This window comes from Nerophis lumbriciformis, linkage group LG39, assembly GCF_033978685.3.
Source record: "Nerophis lumbriciformis linkage group LG39, RoL_Nlum_v2.1, whole genome shotgun sequence".
Taxonomy (NCBI): Eukaryota; Metazoa; Chordata; class Actinopteri; order Syngnathiformes; family Syngnathidae; genus Nerophis; species Nerophis lumbriciformis.
The window spans coordinates 13,527,501-13,546,662 of NC_084586.2; the positions used below are offsets into that span (position 1 = coordinate 13,527,501).

Genomic DNA, 19,162 nt, shown 5'->3' on the forward strand with positions numbered 1-19,162 from the left:
CAGGCAACAAGGCAGGAGGAAACAAGACAGGCAACAAGGCAGGAGGAAACAACACAGGCAACAAGGCAGGAGGAAACAACACAGGCAACAAGGCAGGAGGAAACAAGACAGGCAACAAGGCAGGAGGAAACAAGACAGGCAACAAGGCAGGAGGAAACAACACAGGCAACAAGGCAGGAGGAAACAAGACAGGCAACAAGGCAGGAGGAAACAACACAGGCAACAAGGCAGGAGGAAACAACACAGGCAACAAGGCAGGAGGAAACAACACAGGCAACAAGGCAGGAGGAAACAAGACAGGCAACAAGGCAGGAGGAAACAAGACAGGCAACAAGGCAGGAGGAAACAACACAGGCAACAAGGCAGGAGGAAACAACACAGGCAACAAGGCAGGAGGAAACAAGACAGGCAACAAGGCAGGAGGAAACAACACAGGCAACAAGGCAGGAGGAAACAAGACAGGCAACAAGGCAGGAGGAAACAACACAGGCAACAAGGCAGGAGGAAACAACACAGGCAACAAGGCAGGAGGAAACAAGACAGGCAACAAGGCAGGAGGAAACAACACAGGCAACAAGGCAGGAGGAAACAACACAGGCAACAAGGCAGGAGGAAACAAGACAGGCAACAAGACAGGAGGAAACAACACAGGCAACAAGGCAGGAGGAAACAAGACAGGCAACAAGGCAGGAGGAAACAAGACAGGCAACAAGGCAGGAGGAAACAAGACAGGCAACAAGGCAGGAGGAAACAAGACAGGCAACAAGGCAGGAGGAAACAACACAGGCAACAAGGCAGGAGGAAACAACACAGGCAACAAGGCAGGAGGAAACAACACAGGCAACAAGGCAGGAGGAAACAACACAGGCAACAAGGCAGGAGGAAACAACACAGGCAACAAGGCAGGAGGAAACAACACAGGCAACAAGGCAGGAGGAAACAACACAGGCAACAAGGCAGGAGGAAACAAGACAGGCAACAAGGCAGGAGGAAACAACACAGGCAACAAGGCAGGAGGAAACAACACAGGCAACAAGGCAGGAGGAAACAACACAGGCAACAAGGCAGGAGGAAACAAGACAGGCAACAAGGCAGGAGGAAACAACACAGGCAACAAGGCAGGAGGAAACAACACAGGCAACAAGGCAGGAGGAAACAAGACAGGCAACAAGACAGGAGGAAACAACACAGGCAACAAGGCAGGAGGAAACAAGACAGGCAACAAGGCAGGAGGAAACAACACAGGCAACAAGGCAGGAGGAAACAACACAGGCAACAAGGCAGGAGGAAACAACACAGGCAACAAGGCAGGAGGAAACAACACAGGCAACAAGGCAGGAGGAAACAACACAGGCAACAAGGCAGGAGGAAACAACACAGGCAACAAGGCAGGAGGAAACAAGACAGGCAACAAGGCAGGAGGAAACAACACAGGCAACAAGGCAGGAGGAAACAACACAGGCAACAAGGCAGGAGGAAACAAGACAGGCAACAAGGCAGGAGGAAACAACACAGGCAACAAGGCAGGAGGAAACAACACAGGCAACAAGGCAGGAGGAAACAACACAGGCAACAAGGCAGGAGGAAACAAGACAGGCAACAAGGCAGGAGGAAACAACACAGGCAACAAGGCAGGAGGAAACAACACAGGCAACAAGGCAGGAGGAAACAAGACAGGCAACAAGGCAGGAGGAAACAAGACAGGCAACAAGGCAGGAGGAAACAACACAGGCAACAAGGCAGGAGGAAACAACACAGGCAACAAGGCAGGAGGAAACAAGACAGGCAACAAGGCAGGAGGAAACAACACAGGCAACAAGGCAGGAGGAAACAAGACAGGCAACAAGGCAGGAGGAAACCAGACAGGTCCTTGTGGTGTTAAACGTGTGTGAGTGAATGAATGAATGAATGAATGAATGAATGAATGAATGAATGAATGATGCTCACTGCATGTTGTCTTTGATGTTGTACGTCTCAGTGATGCGACACACTTTGTAAACATGTCATGTCTTACCTTTCACGCCGAAGATCCACCTCTTGTGCATGCTGGTGATGAAGAAGACGGGGGTCTGCGTCACGCACATGAAGAAGTCGGTGACGGCCAGGTTGATGATGAAGATGTTGGACGGCGTCCGCAGGCTGCGGCTCCTGCACGCCAAACGCAGGTGGACACGCTTTAAAGTGCTGCAGGTTAACAGGTGTGGTCTACACAAATTAACACTAGGAGCTGTGGCTGTAGGCGACCTCCTGGTGCCGTTGTTTATCAACCACCCAATGAAGGCAGTGGCTGCATTTGAAGTACTCAGCTGTCAATCATGTGACAGCAGGGATCGACAAGCCAAAAATGTTGAAAGAGCCATATTGGACCACAAATACAAAACATTCATCGGTCTGGAGCCCCAAAAAATTAAACGACTTATATACGTGTTATATAATGATGATGTAAGTGTCTACATTGGCTGTGTTAGCCTACTATCAAAATGACTTTAAACGCCTTATATAAGTGTTATAATGATGGCAACACATGATGTAAGTGTCTATATTAGCTATGTTAGCCTACTATCAAAATGACTTTAAAAGTCTTATATAAGTGTTAGAATGAAGGCAACACATGTTGTAAGTGTCTATATTAGCTATATTAGCCTACTATCAAAATGACTTTAAAAGTCTTATATAAGTGTAAGAATGATGGCAACACATGATGTAAGTGGCTAATTAGCTATATTAGCCTACTATCAAAATGACTTTAAAAGTCTTATATAAGTGTTATAATGATGGCAACACATGATGTAAGTGTCTATATTAGCTATATTAGCCTACTATCAAAATTACTTTAAAAGTCTTATATAAGTGTTAGAATGATGGCAACACATGATGTAAGTGGCTAATTAGCTATATTAGCCTACTATCAAAATGACTTCAAAAGCCGTGTATAGGTGTTAGAATGATGGCAACACATGATGTAAGTGTCTATATTAGCCTACTATCAAAATGACTTTAAAAGTCCTACATCATGTGTTGCCATCATTATAACACTTATATAAGACTTTTAAAGTCATTTTGATAGTAGGCTAATATAGCTAGTATAGACACTTACATCATGTGTTGCCATCATTATAACACTTATATAAAACTTTTAAAGTCATTTTGATAGTAGGCTAATATAGCTAATATGGACACTTAAATCATGTATTGACATCATTATAACACATACATAAGTGTATATATTAGCTATATTAGCCTCCTATCAAAATGACTTTAAAAGTTTTATATAAGTGTTATAATGATGGCAACACATGACGTAAGTGTCTATATTAGCTATATTAGCCTACTATCAAAATGACTTTAAAAGTCTTATATAAGTGTTAGAATGATAGTAACACATGATGTAAGTGTCTATATTAGCTTACTATCAAAATGACTTTAAAAGTCCTACATCATGTGTTGCCATCATTATAGCACTTATATAAGACTGTTAAAGTCATTTTGATAGTAGGCTAATATAGACACTCACATCATGTGTTGCCATCATTCTAACACCTATATACGGCTTTTAAAGTCATTTTGATAGTAGGCTAATATAGCTAATATAGACACTTACATCATGTATTGACATCATTATAACATGTATATGTGTATATATTAGCTATATTAGCCTCCTATCAAAATGACTTTAAAAGTCTTATATAAGTGTTATAATGAAGGCAACACATGATGTAAGTGTCTGTATTAGCGATATTAGCCTACTATCAAAATGACTTTAAAAGCCTTATATAAGTGTTATAATGAAGACAACACATGATGAAAGTGTCTATATTAGCTACGTTAGCCTACTATCAAAATGACTTTAAAAGTCTTATATAAGTGTTATAATGAAGGCAAAACATGATGTAAGTGTCTATATTAGCTATAATAACCTACTATCAAAATGACTTTAAAAGCCTTATATAAGTGTTATAATGAAGGCAACACATTATGTAAGTGTCTATATTAGCTATATTAGCCTACTATCAAAATGGCATGTGTTGCCATCATTATAACACATGATGTAAGTGTCTATATTAGCCTACTATCAAAACGACTTTAAAAGTATTATATAAGTGTTATAATGAAGGCAACACATGTAAGTGTCTATATTAGCTATATTAGCCTACTATCAAAATGGCATGTGTTGCCATCATTATAACACATAATGTGTCTATATTAGCTATATTAGCCTACTATCAAAATAACTTTAAAAGTCTTATATAAGTGGTATAATGATGGCAACACATGATGTGTCTATATTTGCCTACTATCAAAATGACTTTAAAAGTCTTATATAAGTGTTATAATGATGGCAACACATGATGTAAGTGTCTATATTAGCTATATTAGCCTACTATCAAAATGGCATGTGTTGCCATCATTGTAACACATAATGTGTCTATATTAGCTATATTAGCCTACTATCAAAATAACTTTAAAAGTCTTATATAAGTGGTATAATGATGGCAACACATGATGTGTCTATATTTGCCTACTATCAAAATGACTTTAAAAGTCTTATATAAGTGTTATAATGAAGGCAACACATGATAAAACGTCTGACCGGAACTCTCTAATAACTGAAGTTCCTTGGGTGAATAAAGTAAACTCACTACACCGGTATGTTTTAGCGCTTTCATGGCGAGTTTACTGACAGATATAAGTAAGAACTTTACACTACTTTATATTAGAAATGGCAACAGCGGAGGATGAATGTCCCATAACAAGAAGATAGAGAAAAATAAGAAGCTTATGGACTATAAAGGCGGACGTGCGCAATTTTTCAAGACTTATGCAGATCCCAAATACAGATCAGCAGGTACCAGAAGGTAAGAAAAGTCGCTTTTGCATAATATTGCGAAACAAAACGCCAGATAAAATGTCTTACCTTATACACACACCATAATAATAGTCCTATGTTGAAGCACAGTACAATCCATCAAGCGGTGTGGCTTCATAACTTACCAAAGTCCTACAAAAACATTTTGATAGATTTTTGAGTGCCGTGTGTAATGTTCTATATTTTCAATGGAACAAATAAAATGTTGGTGTTGTTTACGTGAGTCATATTGCAGTCTACACATATATGTTATGTTTGACTGCCATCTACTGGTCACACTTATCATTACACCATGTACCAAATAAAATTGCTTCGAGGTCGGTAAGCAATACCAGAATTATTAGGCGCACCGGGTTATAAGGCGCACTGTCGAGTTTTGAGTACAAAAAAGGATTTTAATTGCGCCTTATAGTATGGAAAATACGTTAGCACAAATTCAAGGGTGTGACAGTTTTACCTGCAGAAGACATAAATGACCAGAAAGTTTCCCAGGATGCCTGTGATGCCCACGGCGAGGATGACCACCCCGATGGTGTAGTGGGCGTGGGCCGGGACGTCCACCGTCGGAAAAGGGTAGATCGGAGCTACGGAGCCCTTCAAAGAAAAAAAATAATTTCAGATTGTGGTCAGGCTAAAAAAAAGCAATCCTGAAACAAACATACAATACCTGAATGAGTAAAATCACATATTTGTGTTGATGAAAAGCATGATTTAGTGCTCAAGGTTAACTAAAGGCTGCACAAATAGGAAATACACACGGTGATGTTGCTACTTGCCACTCCATCACGTTGTGTTTGATTGCTGCACTGCAAAAACTGAAATCTAAGTAAGATGAAATATCTCAAATAAGGGTGATATTTGCTTATTTTCTGTCTGATAAGATCATTCTTCTAACTAAGCAGATTTTATTTTAGAGTGTTTTACTTGTTTTAAGGGTTTTGTTCCTAAATTATCTCAGTAAGATATTACAGCTTGTTGCTGAGATTTGATGACCTATATTGAGTACTTGAAACTAGAATATCAACTGTTGCAAAGCTGTGTCATCAACACTCACAAGTATAAAACTACTTTTTTAAAGTAATAATTTCTTACTTCAAGCATGAAATAAAACAAATCATGACTTTGACACAATTGTGTCTCATAATTAAAACAGATGACAGCCAAATGGACTTTGCTGTTTTATTTTCAATGAAACAATAGAAAATACGTACTCATATAGTAGTGCACTTGTTATTAGTGAGAATATACTTATTTTAAGGTATTTTTGGGTTCATTGAGGTTAGCTAATTTTACTTGTTTTGGAAAGTCTTGACAAGCCACATTTTCTTGTTCTATTGGTGTCAGGTTCAAACACTGATGACATCTATTAAACAAGACAAGAGGCAAAGAATTAAACAGAGACAGAATTAATTTTGGACTCATTATTGAGTCTGTACACTGCACCCTTGCACAGTATCTCAGCACGCACTGCCAAAAGATTGCACGCCTCCTTCTTTTATTTTGGACCCTCCCCGACCACATGGCCACCGCCGTCTCCAAAGGACAAAGGTCGCAAAAAGTTCACAGAAAAGGTCGTAAACAATTCACAGAAAAGGTCAGTTCAAAAAGAGTTCGTAATATAGTTCAAAAAGAGGTCCATAAAATAGTTCAAAAAGAGTTTGTCTGGAAATTGGGCAGATCCTGCCATCTCTCCGCTTTGAAGTCCTTGGGTTAGAACAATATCTTTCTGTTGATTAGCATACATGAGAGAAAACAGAAACACCTTCATCCTGCTTTCCCCCTACACAGTGGAGTTTTACGAGCCTTACTCTTGGTAGGTTTCAAAGACAGCTTTTGTCCTCTCACCAGACCCTCAATGTAACACAAAGTTTTTGTGATAATTTAGAAACAATTATTCTAACAATTGGCAGATAATTTTGCTTAGTTGAAATAAAATACCCCTAATTTTTGTATTTTTTTCCCCTTGTTTTTGAACACTGACTTTTTGCAGTGTGGAACATAAAAGTGTTGATGTTTTGACCTTTGCGGCGCCCCCTATGGTTTGTGTTCACAATGCTGTGAAAGACATGCAAGTAGCATCACACGTGGTTAGTGACTTGCGGGCAACTAGTTGTTAAGTCATGGAGGGGCACCTGCAGAGACGTTTTGCTAAATGGCCACTATGTTTTTCAAACGGTCTTGCTAAAATTTCACATATGAGTGCTTGTCAGTCCCCAAAAGGTGCGTATTCAATTTTGTGTGTTCATGTGGAATTAAATGTTAATTTGTTTAATAATAAGTTAAAGTTGAAGTACCAATGATAGTCACACACACACTAGGTGTTTCGAAATTATCCTCTGCATTTGACCCATCACCCTTGATCCCCCCCTGGGAGGTGAGGGGAGCATTGAGCAGCAGCGGTGGCCGCGCCCGGGAATCATTTTTGGTGATTTAACCCCCAATTCCAACCCTTGATGCTGAGTGTCAATGGGTCCCATTTTTATAGTCTTTGGTATGACTCGGCCGGGGTTTGAACTCACGACTGACCGATCTCAGGGCGGACACTCTAACCACTAGGCCACTGAGTCGTTTAAAACCTAATGTTTATGTAACATTTAATAATGATAACTGTGCTGTCCAGTTTTCTTACACTTGCAAGTATGCATTTGACCTACCGGAAGTTGCTTAGTCAGAAAGTAGTCTTTGCCATTAAGTTGAATTTGCCAGTTTTGAGTCCTACAAGGGTTGTCCTTATACCATACTTGCCAACCCTCCCGAATTTTCCGGGAGACTCCCGAAATTCAGCCAGCGCCTCTCCCAAAAACCTCCCGGGACAAATATTCTCCCGAAAATCTCCCGATTTTCAGCCGGAGCTGGAGGCCACGCCCCCTCCAGCTCCATGCGGACCTGAGTGACGACAGCCTTTTCTTTATGACGGGAGGACAACAGGGTGACAAGAACTAAATCATCCAGACTAGAGATAAATTGTATTATTATGTTTATCTTACCTAAAAATAAATATATTTATAATTAAAAAAAAAATTATATATATATATTTATATATATATATATATATATATATATATATATATATATATATATATATATATATATATATATGTCTTAATAAGGTTATCCAAAAAATAGTGCTCGATACCGTAGTAGAGCGCAATATATGTATGTGTGGGAAAAAAAAAATCACAAGACTATTTCATCTCTACAGGCCTTTCCCACACATACATATATATATATATATATATATATATATATATATATATTTTGCTAAAAACATCAAAATTAATTGTATTTTTATTTGTATTTTTTCTGACTCCTTATTACATCCAGCCATAGAATTATACATTAAAATAAACATATTTGAAATCATTAATTTTAAATGATCATAATAATTCATTTAAAATGACCATATTTAATTATTAAAATAATTGCTTGTTTATCAACAACTTTAGCATTTTATTCATTACATTTTGAAGCTCTCAGAAGCCAAGTTATGTTATATTCCTTAAGATTTATTTATGCAAGTTTGAAGTATCAATTATCTAAACATAGTTTTGTTTGCATATTTTCAGGATAGATATATATATATATATATATATATATATATATATATATATATATATATATATATATATGTATGAAACACTTGACTTGGTGAATTCTAGCTGTCAATATACTCCTCCCCTCTTAACCACGCCCCTGCCCCACCCCTGACCACGCCCCCACCCCCCCACCTCCCGAAATCGGAGGTCTCAAGGTTGGCAAGTATGCCTTATATCAATATTTTAAAATTATAAAATGTTTTTGAATACTTTTCATCAAAAAATTCATTTCATTTCTCATGATACATATGGTTCTTATTGCACTCAAAGAACAATTTAGAAGAATAAAATAACAAATAAAATGCCTTAAACACATTGGGCTTTTCTTATTGCACTCAAAAAAAATATTTACAATTTTCCATATTACATATAGTCTGCTATAATCTAGGATTAGGATAGAATAGAAAGCTGTACTGACATTATATTAAATTCTTAATAGAGATGTCCGATAATATCGGACTGCCGATATTATGGGCCGATAAATGCTTTAAAATGTAATATCGGAAATTAAGTAAAATGTGTGTGCCTCCGCATTTTTCCAACGCAAAAAATGTGCCTTGGCTCAAAAAAGGTTGAAAAACACTGCTCTATAGGACATGAACACTGCTGTTTTTGAGGACCGATTACAAAAACACCAGCCAAAGATCCTCTATAAGAAATGAACACTGCTGTTTTAAAGAACCTACTGCAAAAACAATAGTCAAAGGTCCTCTGTTGGACATGAACAGTGCTGTTTTTGAGGACCGACTACAAAAACACTAGCCAAAGATCCTCTATAAGAAATGAACACTGCTGTTTTAAAGAACCTACTGCAAAAACAATAGTCAAAGATCCTGTGTTGGACATGAACAGTGCTGTTTTTGAGGACCGACTACAAAAACACCAGCCAAAGATCCTCTATAAGAAATGAACACTGCTGTTTTAAAGAACCTACTGCAAAAACAATAGTCAAAGATCCTCTGTTGGACATGAACAGTGCTGTTTTTGAGGACCGATTACAAAAACACTAGCCAAAGATCCTCTATAAGAAATGAACACTGCTGTTTTAAAGCACCTACTGCAAAAACAATAGTCAAAGATCCTCTGTTGGACATGAACAGTGCTGTTTTTGAGGACCGATTACAAAAACACCAGCCAAAGATCCTCTATAAGAAATGAACACTGTTGTTTTAAAGAACCTACTGCAAAAACAATAGTCAAAGGTCCTCTGTTGGACATGAACAGTGCTGTTTTTGAGGACCGATTACAAAAACACCACCCAAAGATCCTCTATAAGAAATGAACACTGCTGTTTTAAAGAACCTGCTGCAAAAACAATAGTCAAAGATCCTCTGTTGGACATGAACAGTGCTGTTTTTGAGGACCGATTACAAGAACACCAGCCAAAGATCCTCTATAGGACTTGTACACTGCTGTTTTAGAAAGACTACTGCAAAAACAATAGTCAAAGATCCTCTACAGCAGTGGTCCCCCCGGTACCGGTCCGCAGCCGGTCCACACAAGAAATAATTAAAAAAATATATATATATGTATTTTTAATTTTTTTTATTTTATTAAATCAACATAAAAAACACAATATATACAGTCCATAAGCACACATGATTGTATTTTTTTATGACAAAAAAATAAAAATAAATAAAAATGTTGATAAAAATTAAATTAAATAAAAATGTGTCCCCCGCCACTGCTCCAGACCACCAAGCATTTCCATGCGAGCCCATTTCATGGTTCAATACAGTTTTAATTTTCAATAAAAGACTGTGGGTTGCTTTCTAGCAATTGTCTTTTGTGGCTGTGACAGGCACGCTCTCGCTGTCACGACACCCCCCCACCCCACCCCCCTCTCTCTTTTCTCCCCGGCTGCTTCTTAAACAGAGCGACAGGTGGTTGGATAATAAGGCCCACCTGGGCCATCTACGCACTTGTCGCTGACTTCGAGGCCGGTCCTGGCACACCTTGCTTTGCTGCAGGCCCGCGAGCCACACCCCCCTCCACAGAGTTTTTTTTTTTTTTTTTAACCCTAATGACGGGAGAAAATATGATATTAAAAACATGTGTGCGTGCTCTGGTAATAGATTACTGTCCCTTTAATGTTGGACTGGTTGTCTTAATATGTGGCATTTGAGTAAAGGGTGTTACCATAACAACACCGTGTTGCTATCGTGCCGCACATAATCAACACAAACTAAGATTCTCTGTCGTCGTCTGTCTTTGCAAATGCCAGAAATGCTAAAGAAAGACGCCTCCGCAGAACAATTTCAGTTGTTGTTGTTGTTCAGCCTAGTCAGTGGCCTAGTGGTTAGAGTGTCCGCCCTAGGTCGTGAGTTCAAACCCCGGACGAGTCATACCAAAGACTATAAAAATGGGACCTATTATCTCCCTGCTTGGCACTCAGCATCAAGGGGTTGGAATTGGGGGTTAAATCACCAAAAATCATTCCCGGGCGCGGCCACTGCTGCTGCTCACTGCTCCCCTCACCTCCCAGGGGGTGATGAAGGGTGATGGGTCAAATGCAGAGAATAATTTCGCCACACCTAGTGTGTGTGTGTGACAATCATTGGCACTGTAACTTAAACTTTGTGATAAATCACATTGCACGTGCCAAATAATTAGGGCCCGCATGGCCCATTGCATAAGGACTCCCAAAGAGAGTCCTTATGCAATGGGACATAAGGACCTATTGAATTTGTAAGGTTTTATTATTATTTATTATTTATCTTTGAGCACTAATTTGACCCACTTAACATCCTTCAAAACTCACCATATTTGACCCACACATCAGGACCTGCGAAAATTGTCTTTTAATGAAAAAACCGAACCCCAAAACTCAAAATTGCGCTCTAGCGCCCCCTAGGGAAAAAAAACTAGACTGCCTGTAACTCCCACTAGGAAGGTCGGAAAGACATTAAACAAAATTCTCTATGTAGGTCTGACTTAGACCTAGATTTCATAATTGTACATCCTTGGGCAGAAATCACCAGAAAGTTGGCAATTCCCCCTTCAAGACAAAAAAGTACTAAAAACAGTCACTTTTGCCTCTTTGAGCTGTAATTTGACCCCCTTAACATGCTTCAAAACTCACCGAACTGAACACACACATCAGGACTGGCAAAAATTGCGATTTAATAAAAAAAACCTAACCCCAAATAAAACGCTGAAAAAACTGCTCCTCGGAAGAAAAAAATGACAAAACTGCCTGTAACTCCCATTGGGAAGGTCGGAGAGACATGAAACAAAAACCTTTATGTAGGTCTCACTTAGACCTACATTTCATAGATTGACAACCCCCCGCAAAAATCAACAGGAAGTTTGCTATTCCCCCTTCAAAACAAATTGTTTGTAAAAACCGGTCACCTTCCTTCAAAAACTATCTCCTCTGAGCGCGTTTGTCGTTTCGGCTTCAAACTAACACAGGAGAGAGATTGAACCCTTGTGTATAAAAGTACAGAACAGCGTTTTTCTAACTGCTCCGGTTTTGATTTTATGACCCTTCAAAGAACCGCTGCGCTGATGCTGCCGCGCTGCTGTTTTTTTTAAGATGGCTGCTTAAAAGCAGGAAGCACCAGCGTGCCCACACAATGCAGACAAGGTAGGTACACTAGACAAAAGTATTGGGACACTTATGACTACCACCGGACAAAAGTATTGGGACACTTAGGACTACCACTGGAAAAAAGTATTGGGACACCTACACTGGACAAATGTATTGGGACACTTAGGACTACAACTTGACAAAAGTATTGGGACACGTACTACTAAAACTGGACAAAAGTATTGGGACACTTAGGACAAGCACCTGCCAAATACGCGGGTCCGACCAACGCTGCTTGCAGCTTTAATTATTATATTTGATGCTCAACACATATTCTGCATATTCATAGATGGCGCCAGTTTGGTAGATCAGTTTTGCGTGCACTGTTTAGTTTGCACACCTTAATAGATCAGGCCCTATTTATTAACGTTCAATTCAGACAGTATTCCTCTATTCAGTGACAGCTGACCACAAAATAGCACTGTTTGAGTGGAGATCATGACTCAAAGTACAATTTAAATGTCGCCAGTCATATACTGTAAATAATATGAATAACAATAGCTTTACCTGTCTGGTCATTTTGTCAGAGGAGCTCCAACTGGAGACCCCTGATCTACAGGACCCATTCTGAGCAGGACTACTGCATGTTTGTGGATCCCTTTCAAATATTGATTTAAAAAAAAAGAGCCTCTTTAAAGCCAAGTGCATGCTGGGACACTTTTCAAATATTTTCAAATATTTCAAATTATTATTATTTCAAATATTTCAAATTATTATTATTTCAAATATTTCAAATTATATTTCAAATTATTTCAAATTTCAAATATTTTCAAATATTGATTTAAAAAAAAGAGCCTCTTTAAAGCCAAGTGCATGCTGGGACACTTTTCAAATATTTTCAAATATTTCAAATTATTATTATTTCAAATATTTCAAATTATTATTATTTCAAATATTTCAAATTATATTTCAAATTATTTCAAATTTCAAATATTTTCAAATATTGATAAAAAAAAGAGCCTCTTTAAAGCCAAGTGCATGCTGAGACACTTTTCAAATATTTCAAATTATTATTATTTCAAATATTTCAAATTATTATTATTTCAAATATTTCAAATTATTTCAAATTTCAAATATTTTCAAATATTGATTAAAAAAAAGAGCCTCTTTAAAGCCAAGTGCATGCTGGGACACTTTTCAAATATTTTCAAATATTTCAAATTATTATTATTTCAAATTATTATTATTTCAAATATTTCAAATTATATTTCAAATTATTTCAAATTTCAAATATTGATTTAAAAAAAAAGAGCCTCTTTAAAGCCAAGTGCATGCTGGGACACTTTTCAAATATTTTCAAATATTTCAAATTATTATTATTTCAAATATTTCAAATTATATTTCAAATTATTTCAAATTTCAAATATTTTCAAATATTGATTTAAAAAAAAGAGCCTCTTTAAAGCCAAGTGAATGCTGGGACACTTTTCAAATATTTTCAAATATTTCAAATTATTATTATTTCAAATATTTCAAATTATTATTATTTCAAATATTTCAAATTATTTCAAATTTCAAATATTTTCAAATATTGATTAAAAAAAAGAGCCTCTTTAAAGCCAAGTGCATGCTGGGACACTTTTCAAATATTTTCAAATATTTCAAATTATTATTATTTCAAATTATTATTATTTCAAATATTTCAAATTATATTTCAAATTATTTCAAATTTCAAATATTGATTTAAAAAAAAGAGCCTCTTTAAAGCCAAGTGCATGCTGGGACACTTTTCAAATATTTTCAAATATTTCAAATTATTATTATTTCAAATATTTCAAATTATTATTATTTCAAATATTTCAAATTATATTTCAAATTATTTCAAATTTCAAATATTTTCAAATATTGATTAAAAAAAAGAGCCTCTTTAAAGCCAAGTGCATGCTGGGACACTTTTCAAATATTTTCAAATATTTCAAATTATTATTATTTCAAATATTTCAAATTATTATTATTTCAATTATTTCAAATTATATTTCAAATTATTTCAAATTTCAAATATTTTCAAATATTGATTAAAAAAAAAAGAGCCTCTTTAAAGCCAAGTGCATGCTGGGACACTTTTCAAATATTTTCAAATATTTCAAATTATTATTATTTCAAATATTTCAAATTATTATTATTTCAAATATTTCAAATTATATTTCAAATTATTTCAAATTTCAAATATTGATTAAAAAAAAAGAGCCTCTTTAAAGCCAAGTGCATGCTGGGACACTTTTCAAATATTTTCAAATATTTCAAATTATTATTATTTCAAATATTTCAAATTATTATTATTTCAAATATTTCAAATTATATTTCAAATTATTTCAAATTTCAAATATTTTCAAATATTGATAAAAAAAAAAGAGCCTCTTTAAAGCCAAGTGCATGCTGGGACACTTTTCAAATATTTTCAAATATTTCAAATTATTATTATTTCAAATATTTCAAATTATTATTATTTCAAATATTTCAAATTATATTTCAAATTATTTCAAATTTCAAATATTTTCAAATATTGATTAAAAAAAAGAGCCTCTTTAAAGCCAAGTGCATGCTGGGACACTTTTCAAATATTTTCAAATATTTCAAATTATTATTATTTCAAATTATTATTATTTCAAATATTTCAAATTATATTTCAAATTATTTCAAATTTCAAATATTGATTAAAAAAAAAGAGCCTCTTTAAAGCCAAGTGCATGCTGGGACACTTTTCAAATATTTTCAAATATTTCAAATTATTATTATTTCAAATATTTCAAATTATTATTATTTCAAATATTTCAAATTATATTTCAAATTATTTCAAATTTCAAATATTTTCAAATATTGATTTAAAAAAAAGAGCCTCTTTAAAGCCAAGTGCATGCTGGGACACTTTTCAAATATTTTCAAATATTTCAAATTATTATTATTTCAAATATTTCAAATTATTATTATTTCAATTATTTCAAATTATATTTCAAATTATTTCAAATTTCAAATATTTTCAAATATTGATTTAAAAAAAAGAGCCTCTTTAAAGCCAAGTGCATGCTGGGACACTTTTCAAATATTTTCAAATATTTCAAATTATTATTATTTCAAATATTTCAAATTATTATTATTTCAAATATTTCAAATTATATTTCAAATTATTTCAAATTTTAAATATTTTCAAATATTGATTAAAAAAAAGGGCCTCTTTAAAGCCAAGTGCATGCTGGGACACTTTTCAAATATTTTCAAATATTTCAAATTATTATTATTTCAAATATTTCAAATTATTATTATTTCAAATATTTCAAATTATATTTCAAATTATTTCAAATTTCAAATATTTTCAAATATTGATTTAAAAAAAAGAGCCTCTTTAAAGCCAAGTGCATGCTGGGACACTTTTCATGTCAGGTGGTACAACCAGCATACTTTTTGTGAGACTTATTATTTGATCAGAGAGATACTTTTTGTCAGTAACTTTTTTGGGATAAATTGTACATGTCAGAGTTGTTTTAATGCAACATACTTTTATACTTTTACAAAACCAAAAACCAGTGAAATTGTCACGTTGTGTAAACGGTAAATAAAAACAGAATACAATGATTTGCACATCCTTTTCAACTTACTTGATGTTATTTTTAGCTCATTTGGAATTTGATGCCTGCAACATGTTTCAAAAAAGCTGGCACAAGTGGCAAAAAAGACTGGTGAAAGTTGAGGAATGCTCATCAAACACTTATTTGGAACATCCCCACAGGTGAACAGGCTAATTGGGAACAGGTGGGTGCCATGATTGGGTATAAAAGCAGCTTCCATGAAATGCTCAGTCGTTCACGAACAAGGACGGGGGCGAGGGTCACAGCAAATTTTCCGAACAGTTTAAGAACAACATTTCTCAACAAGCTATCGCAAGGAATTTAGGTCTGTAATGTCATCAAAAGGTTCAGAGAATCTGGAGAAATCACTGCACGTAAGCCATGATATTACGGAACCTTCGATCCCTCAGGTGGTACTGCATCAAAAAGCGACATCAGTGTGTAAAGGATATCACCACACGGGCTCAAGAACACTTCAGAAAACCACTGTCAGTAACTACAGTTTGTCGCTACATCTGTTAGAGAGTTAAGAGTTAAAACTCTTACTATGCAAAGCGAAAGCCATTTATCAACAACACCCAGAAACGCCGCCGGCTTCGCTGGGCCCGAGCTCATCTAAGATGGACTGATGCGAAGTGGAAAAGTGTTCTGTGGTCTGACGAGTCCACATTTCAAGTTGTTTTTGGAAACTGTGGACGTCCAAAGAGGAAAAGAACCATCCGGATTGTTCTAGGCGCAAAGTGTAAAAGCCAGCATCTGTGATGGTATGGGGGTGTATTAGTGCCCAAGACATGGGTAACTTACACATCTGTGAAGGCGCCATTAATGCTGAAAGGTACATGCAGGTTTTGGAGCAACACATGTTGCCATCCAAGCAACGTTACCATGGACGCCCCTGCTTATTTCAGCAAGACAATGCCAAGCCACGTGTTACATCAACGTGGCTTCGTAGTAAAAGAGTGCGGGTACTAGACTGGCCTGCCTGTAGTCCAGACCTGTCTCCCATTGGCACATTATGAAGCCTAAAATAGCACAACAGAGACCCCCGGACTGTTGAACAACTTAAGCTGTACATCAAGCAAGAATGGGAACTAATTCCACCTGAAAAGCTTCAAAAATGTGTCTCCTCAGTTCCCAAACGTTTACTGAGTGTTGTTAAAAGGAAAGGCCATGTAACATAGTGGTAAAAATGCACCTGTGACAACTTTTGTGCAATGTGTTGCTGCCATTAAATTCTAAGTTAATGATTATTTGCAGAAATTAAATTACATGAAATATCTTGTCTTTGCAGTCTAGTCAATTGAATATAAGTTGAAAAGGATTTGCAAATCATTGTATTTTGTTTTTATTTACCATTTACACAACTGGTTTTGGGTTTTGTAAATAAATAAAATAAATTGGTCTGTGCGAGAGTCTTTGGAATGCCTTTTGGTACTCTCACTTGAGTGCAATGTAGTCTGGTTAAAAGTGACATAAAGGTGTTCGAGACAGAATTACTTTGAAATCAGGAAGAAATATGTCACTAAAGGCAATGACTCACATTATAAAAGCCCAAGTTTGTATGATTTTCTTTCAATCATTTGAGCTGTCAAGTAAAGAGAGACATGAATGTGACACGCACTTTTGCTTCTTTCAAAGCGTGTATTTGTGGCTGACCCCTGCACAAAGAAAGAAGTCATTGTTTATTCATGACGTACACACACTGGAGACTTTCTACTTTCCCGCAGCATAACAAATCCTCAAGGCTAAGGAGCTGCCCCAATGACTGAAGTCGTTGTGGGGGAGAATAAATTGTTATGTGCAGGCCTGGAGTGCGTAAAGACGTCTGCCGGAGTCGGCCTATGAATGCAGTATGAGCTCAAAGGTCACTCCAGTGTTGCTTTTGTCCGCCTCGTACTCGCCCTCAAAAATTGTTTTCAAACGTCTAACATCGATCCAGAAACCACGTGTCTTCATGCACATCTACATTTCTGCCAGTACTTGCTCAGTGTGTCTATATTAGTGTTGTCCTCATACTAGAGATGTCCGATAATGGCTTTTTTGCCCGTATCCGATATTGTCCAACTCTTAATTACCGATTCTGATACCAACCGATACCGATATATACAGTCGTGGAATGAACACATTATGATGCCTAATTTTGTTGTGATGCATTAAACAATGTAACAAGGTTTTCCAAAATAAATCAACTCAAGTTATGGAAAAAAAAGTGCCAATATTTATTATTGAAGTCACAAAGTGCATTATTTTTTTTAACATGCCTCAAAACAGCAGCTTGGAATATGGGACATGCTCTCCCTGAGAGAGCATGAGGAGGTTGAGTTGGGGGGGGGTGTATATTGTAGCGTCCCGGAAGAGTTAGTGCTGCAAGGGGTTCTGGGTATTTGTTCTGTTGTGTTTATGTTGTGTTACGGTGCGGATGTGTTTGTCATTCTTGTTTGGTGTGGGTCCACAGTGTGTCGCATAATTGTAACAGTGTTAAAGTTGTTTATACGGCCACCCTCAGTGTGACCTGTATGGCTGTTGACCAAGTATGAATTGCATTCACTCGTGTGTGTGTGTGTAAAAGCCGCATATATGGGAGACCGGGCTTTCTGCGCCGCCGCTCACAGTCTGTGGAACGCTCTCCCTGACCACCTGAGGGCACCGCAGACTGTGGATGCTTTTAAAAAAGGCTTAAAAACCTTTTTTTTTTTTTAAAAAGCCTTTTTTTTTTTTAGATGTATGCATACTACTTTTAGCTATTTGGCTGTTCTAGTTTTTATTTATTTTTTATTTTTTTTTATAATATTTTTTTTAATAAGGACTTTGAGGTTGGTTACTCAATGTAAAGTGCTTTTTACAAATAAAATCTATTATTATTATTATTATTATTATTATGTGACTGGTCCGGCACGCTGTTTGTATGGAGGAAAAGCGGACGTGACGACAGGTTGTAGAGGACAAAGGCAGTGCCTTTAAGGCACGCCCCCAATATTGTTGTCCGGGTGGAAATCGGTAGAAATTCGGGAGAATGGTTGCCCCGGGAGATTTTCGGGAGGGGCCCTGAAATTCGGGAGTCTCCCGGGAAAATCGGGAGGGTTGGCAAGTATGACCTACGTCCGTGTTTTACCAGATATGTACCACTCCGTGAGGTGGGCGGGGTGGGGTGGGGGGGGGTGTATATATTGTAGGGTCTCGGAAGAGTTAGTGCTGCAAGGGGTTCTGGGTATTTGTGCTGGTGTGTTTATGTTGTGTTACGGTGTGGATGTTCTCCCGAAATGTGTTTGTCATTCTTGTTTGGTGTGGGTCCACAGTGTGGCGCATATTTGCAACAGTGTTAAAGTTGTTTATACGGCCACCCTCAGTGTGACCTGTATGGCTGTTGACCAAGTATGAATTGCATTCACTTGTGTGTGTGTGTGTGTGTAAAAGCCGCATATATGGGAGACCGGGCATTCTGCGCCGCCGCTCCCAGTCTGTGGAACACTCTCCCTGACCACCTGAGGGCACCACAGACTGTGGATGCTTTTAAAAAAGGCTTAAAAACCTTTCTTTTAAAAAA

General features: G+C 36.7%; 1 protein-coding gene across 1 annotated transcript in view; it reads right to left on the minus strand.

Moving 5' to 3' along the window:
* LOC133577875 (melanopsin-A-like) overlaps positions 1-19,162 on the minus strand; it is a 134,720-nt gene that overhangs the window by 67,182 nt on the left and 48,376 nt on the right. The window contains exons 2-3 of the mRNA XM_061931970.1: positions 5,325-5,461; positions 2,015-2,148 (exon numbers count right to left, since the gene is read on the minus strand). Of these exons, the coding sequence (XP_061787954.1) occupies positions 2,015-2,148; positions 5,325-5,461 (271 nt within the window). The remainder of the gene's footprint in view (positions 1-2,014; positions 2,149-5,324; positions 5,462-19,162) is intronic.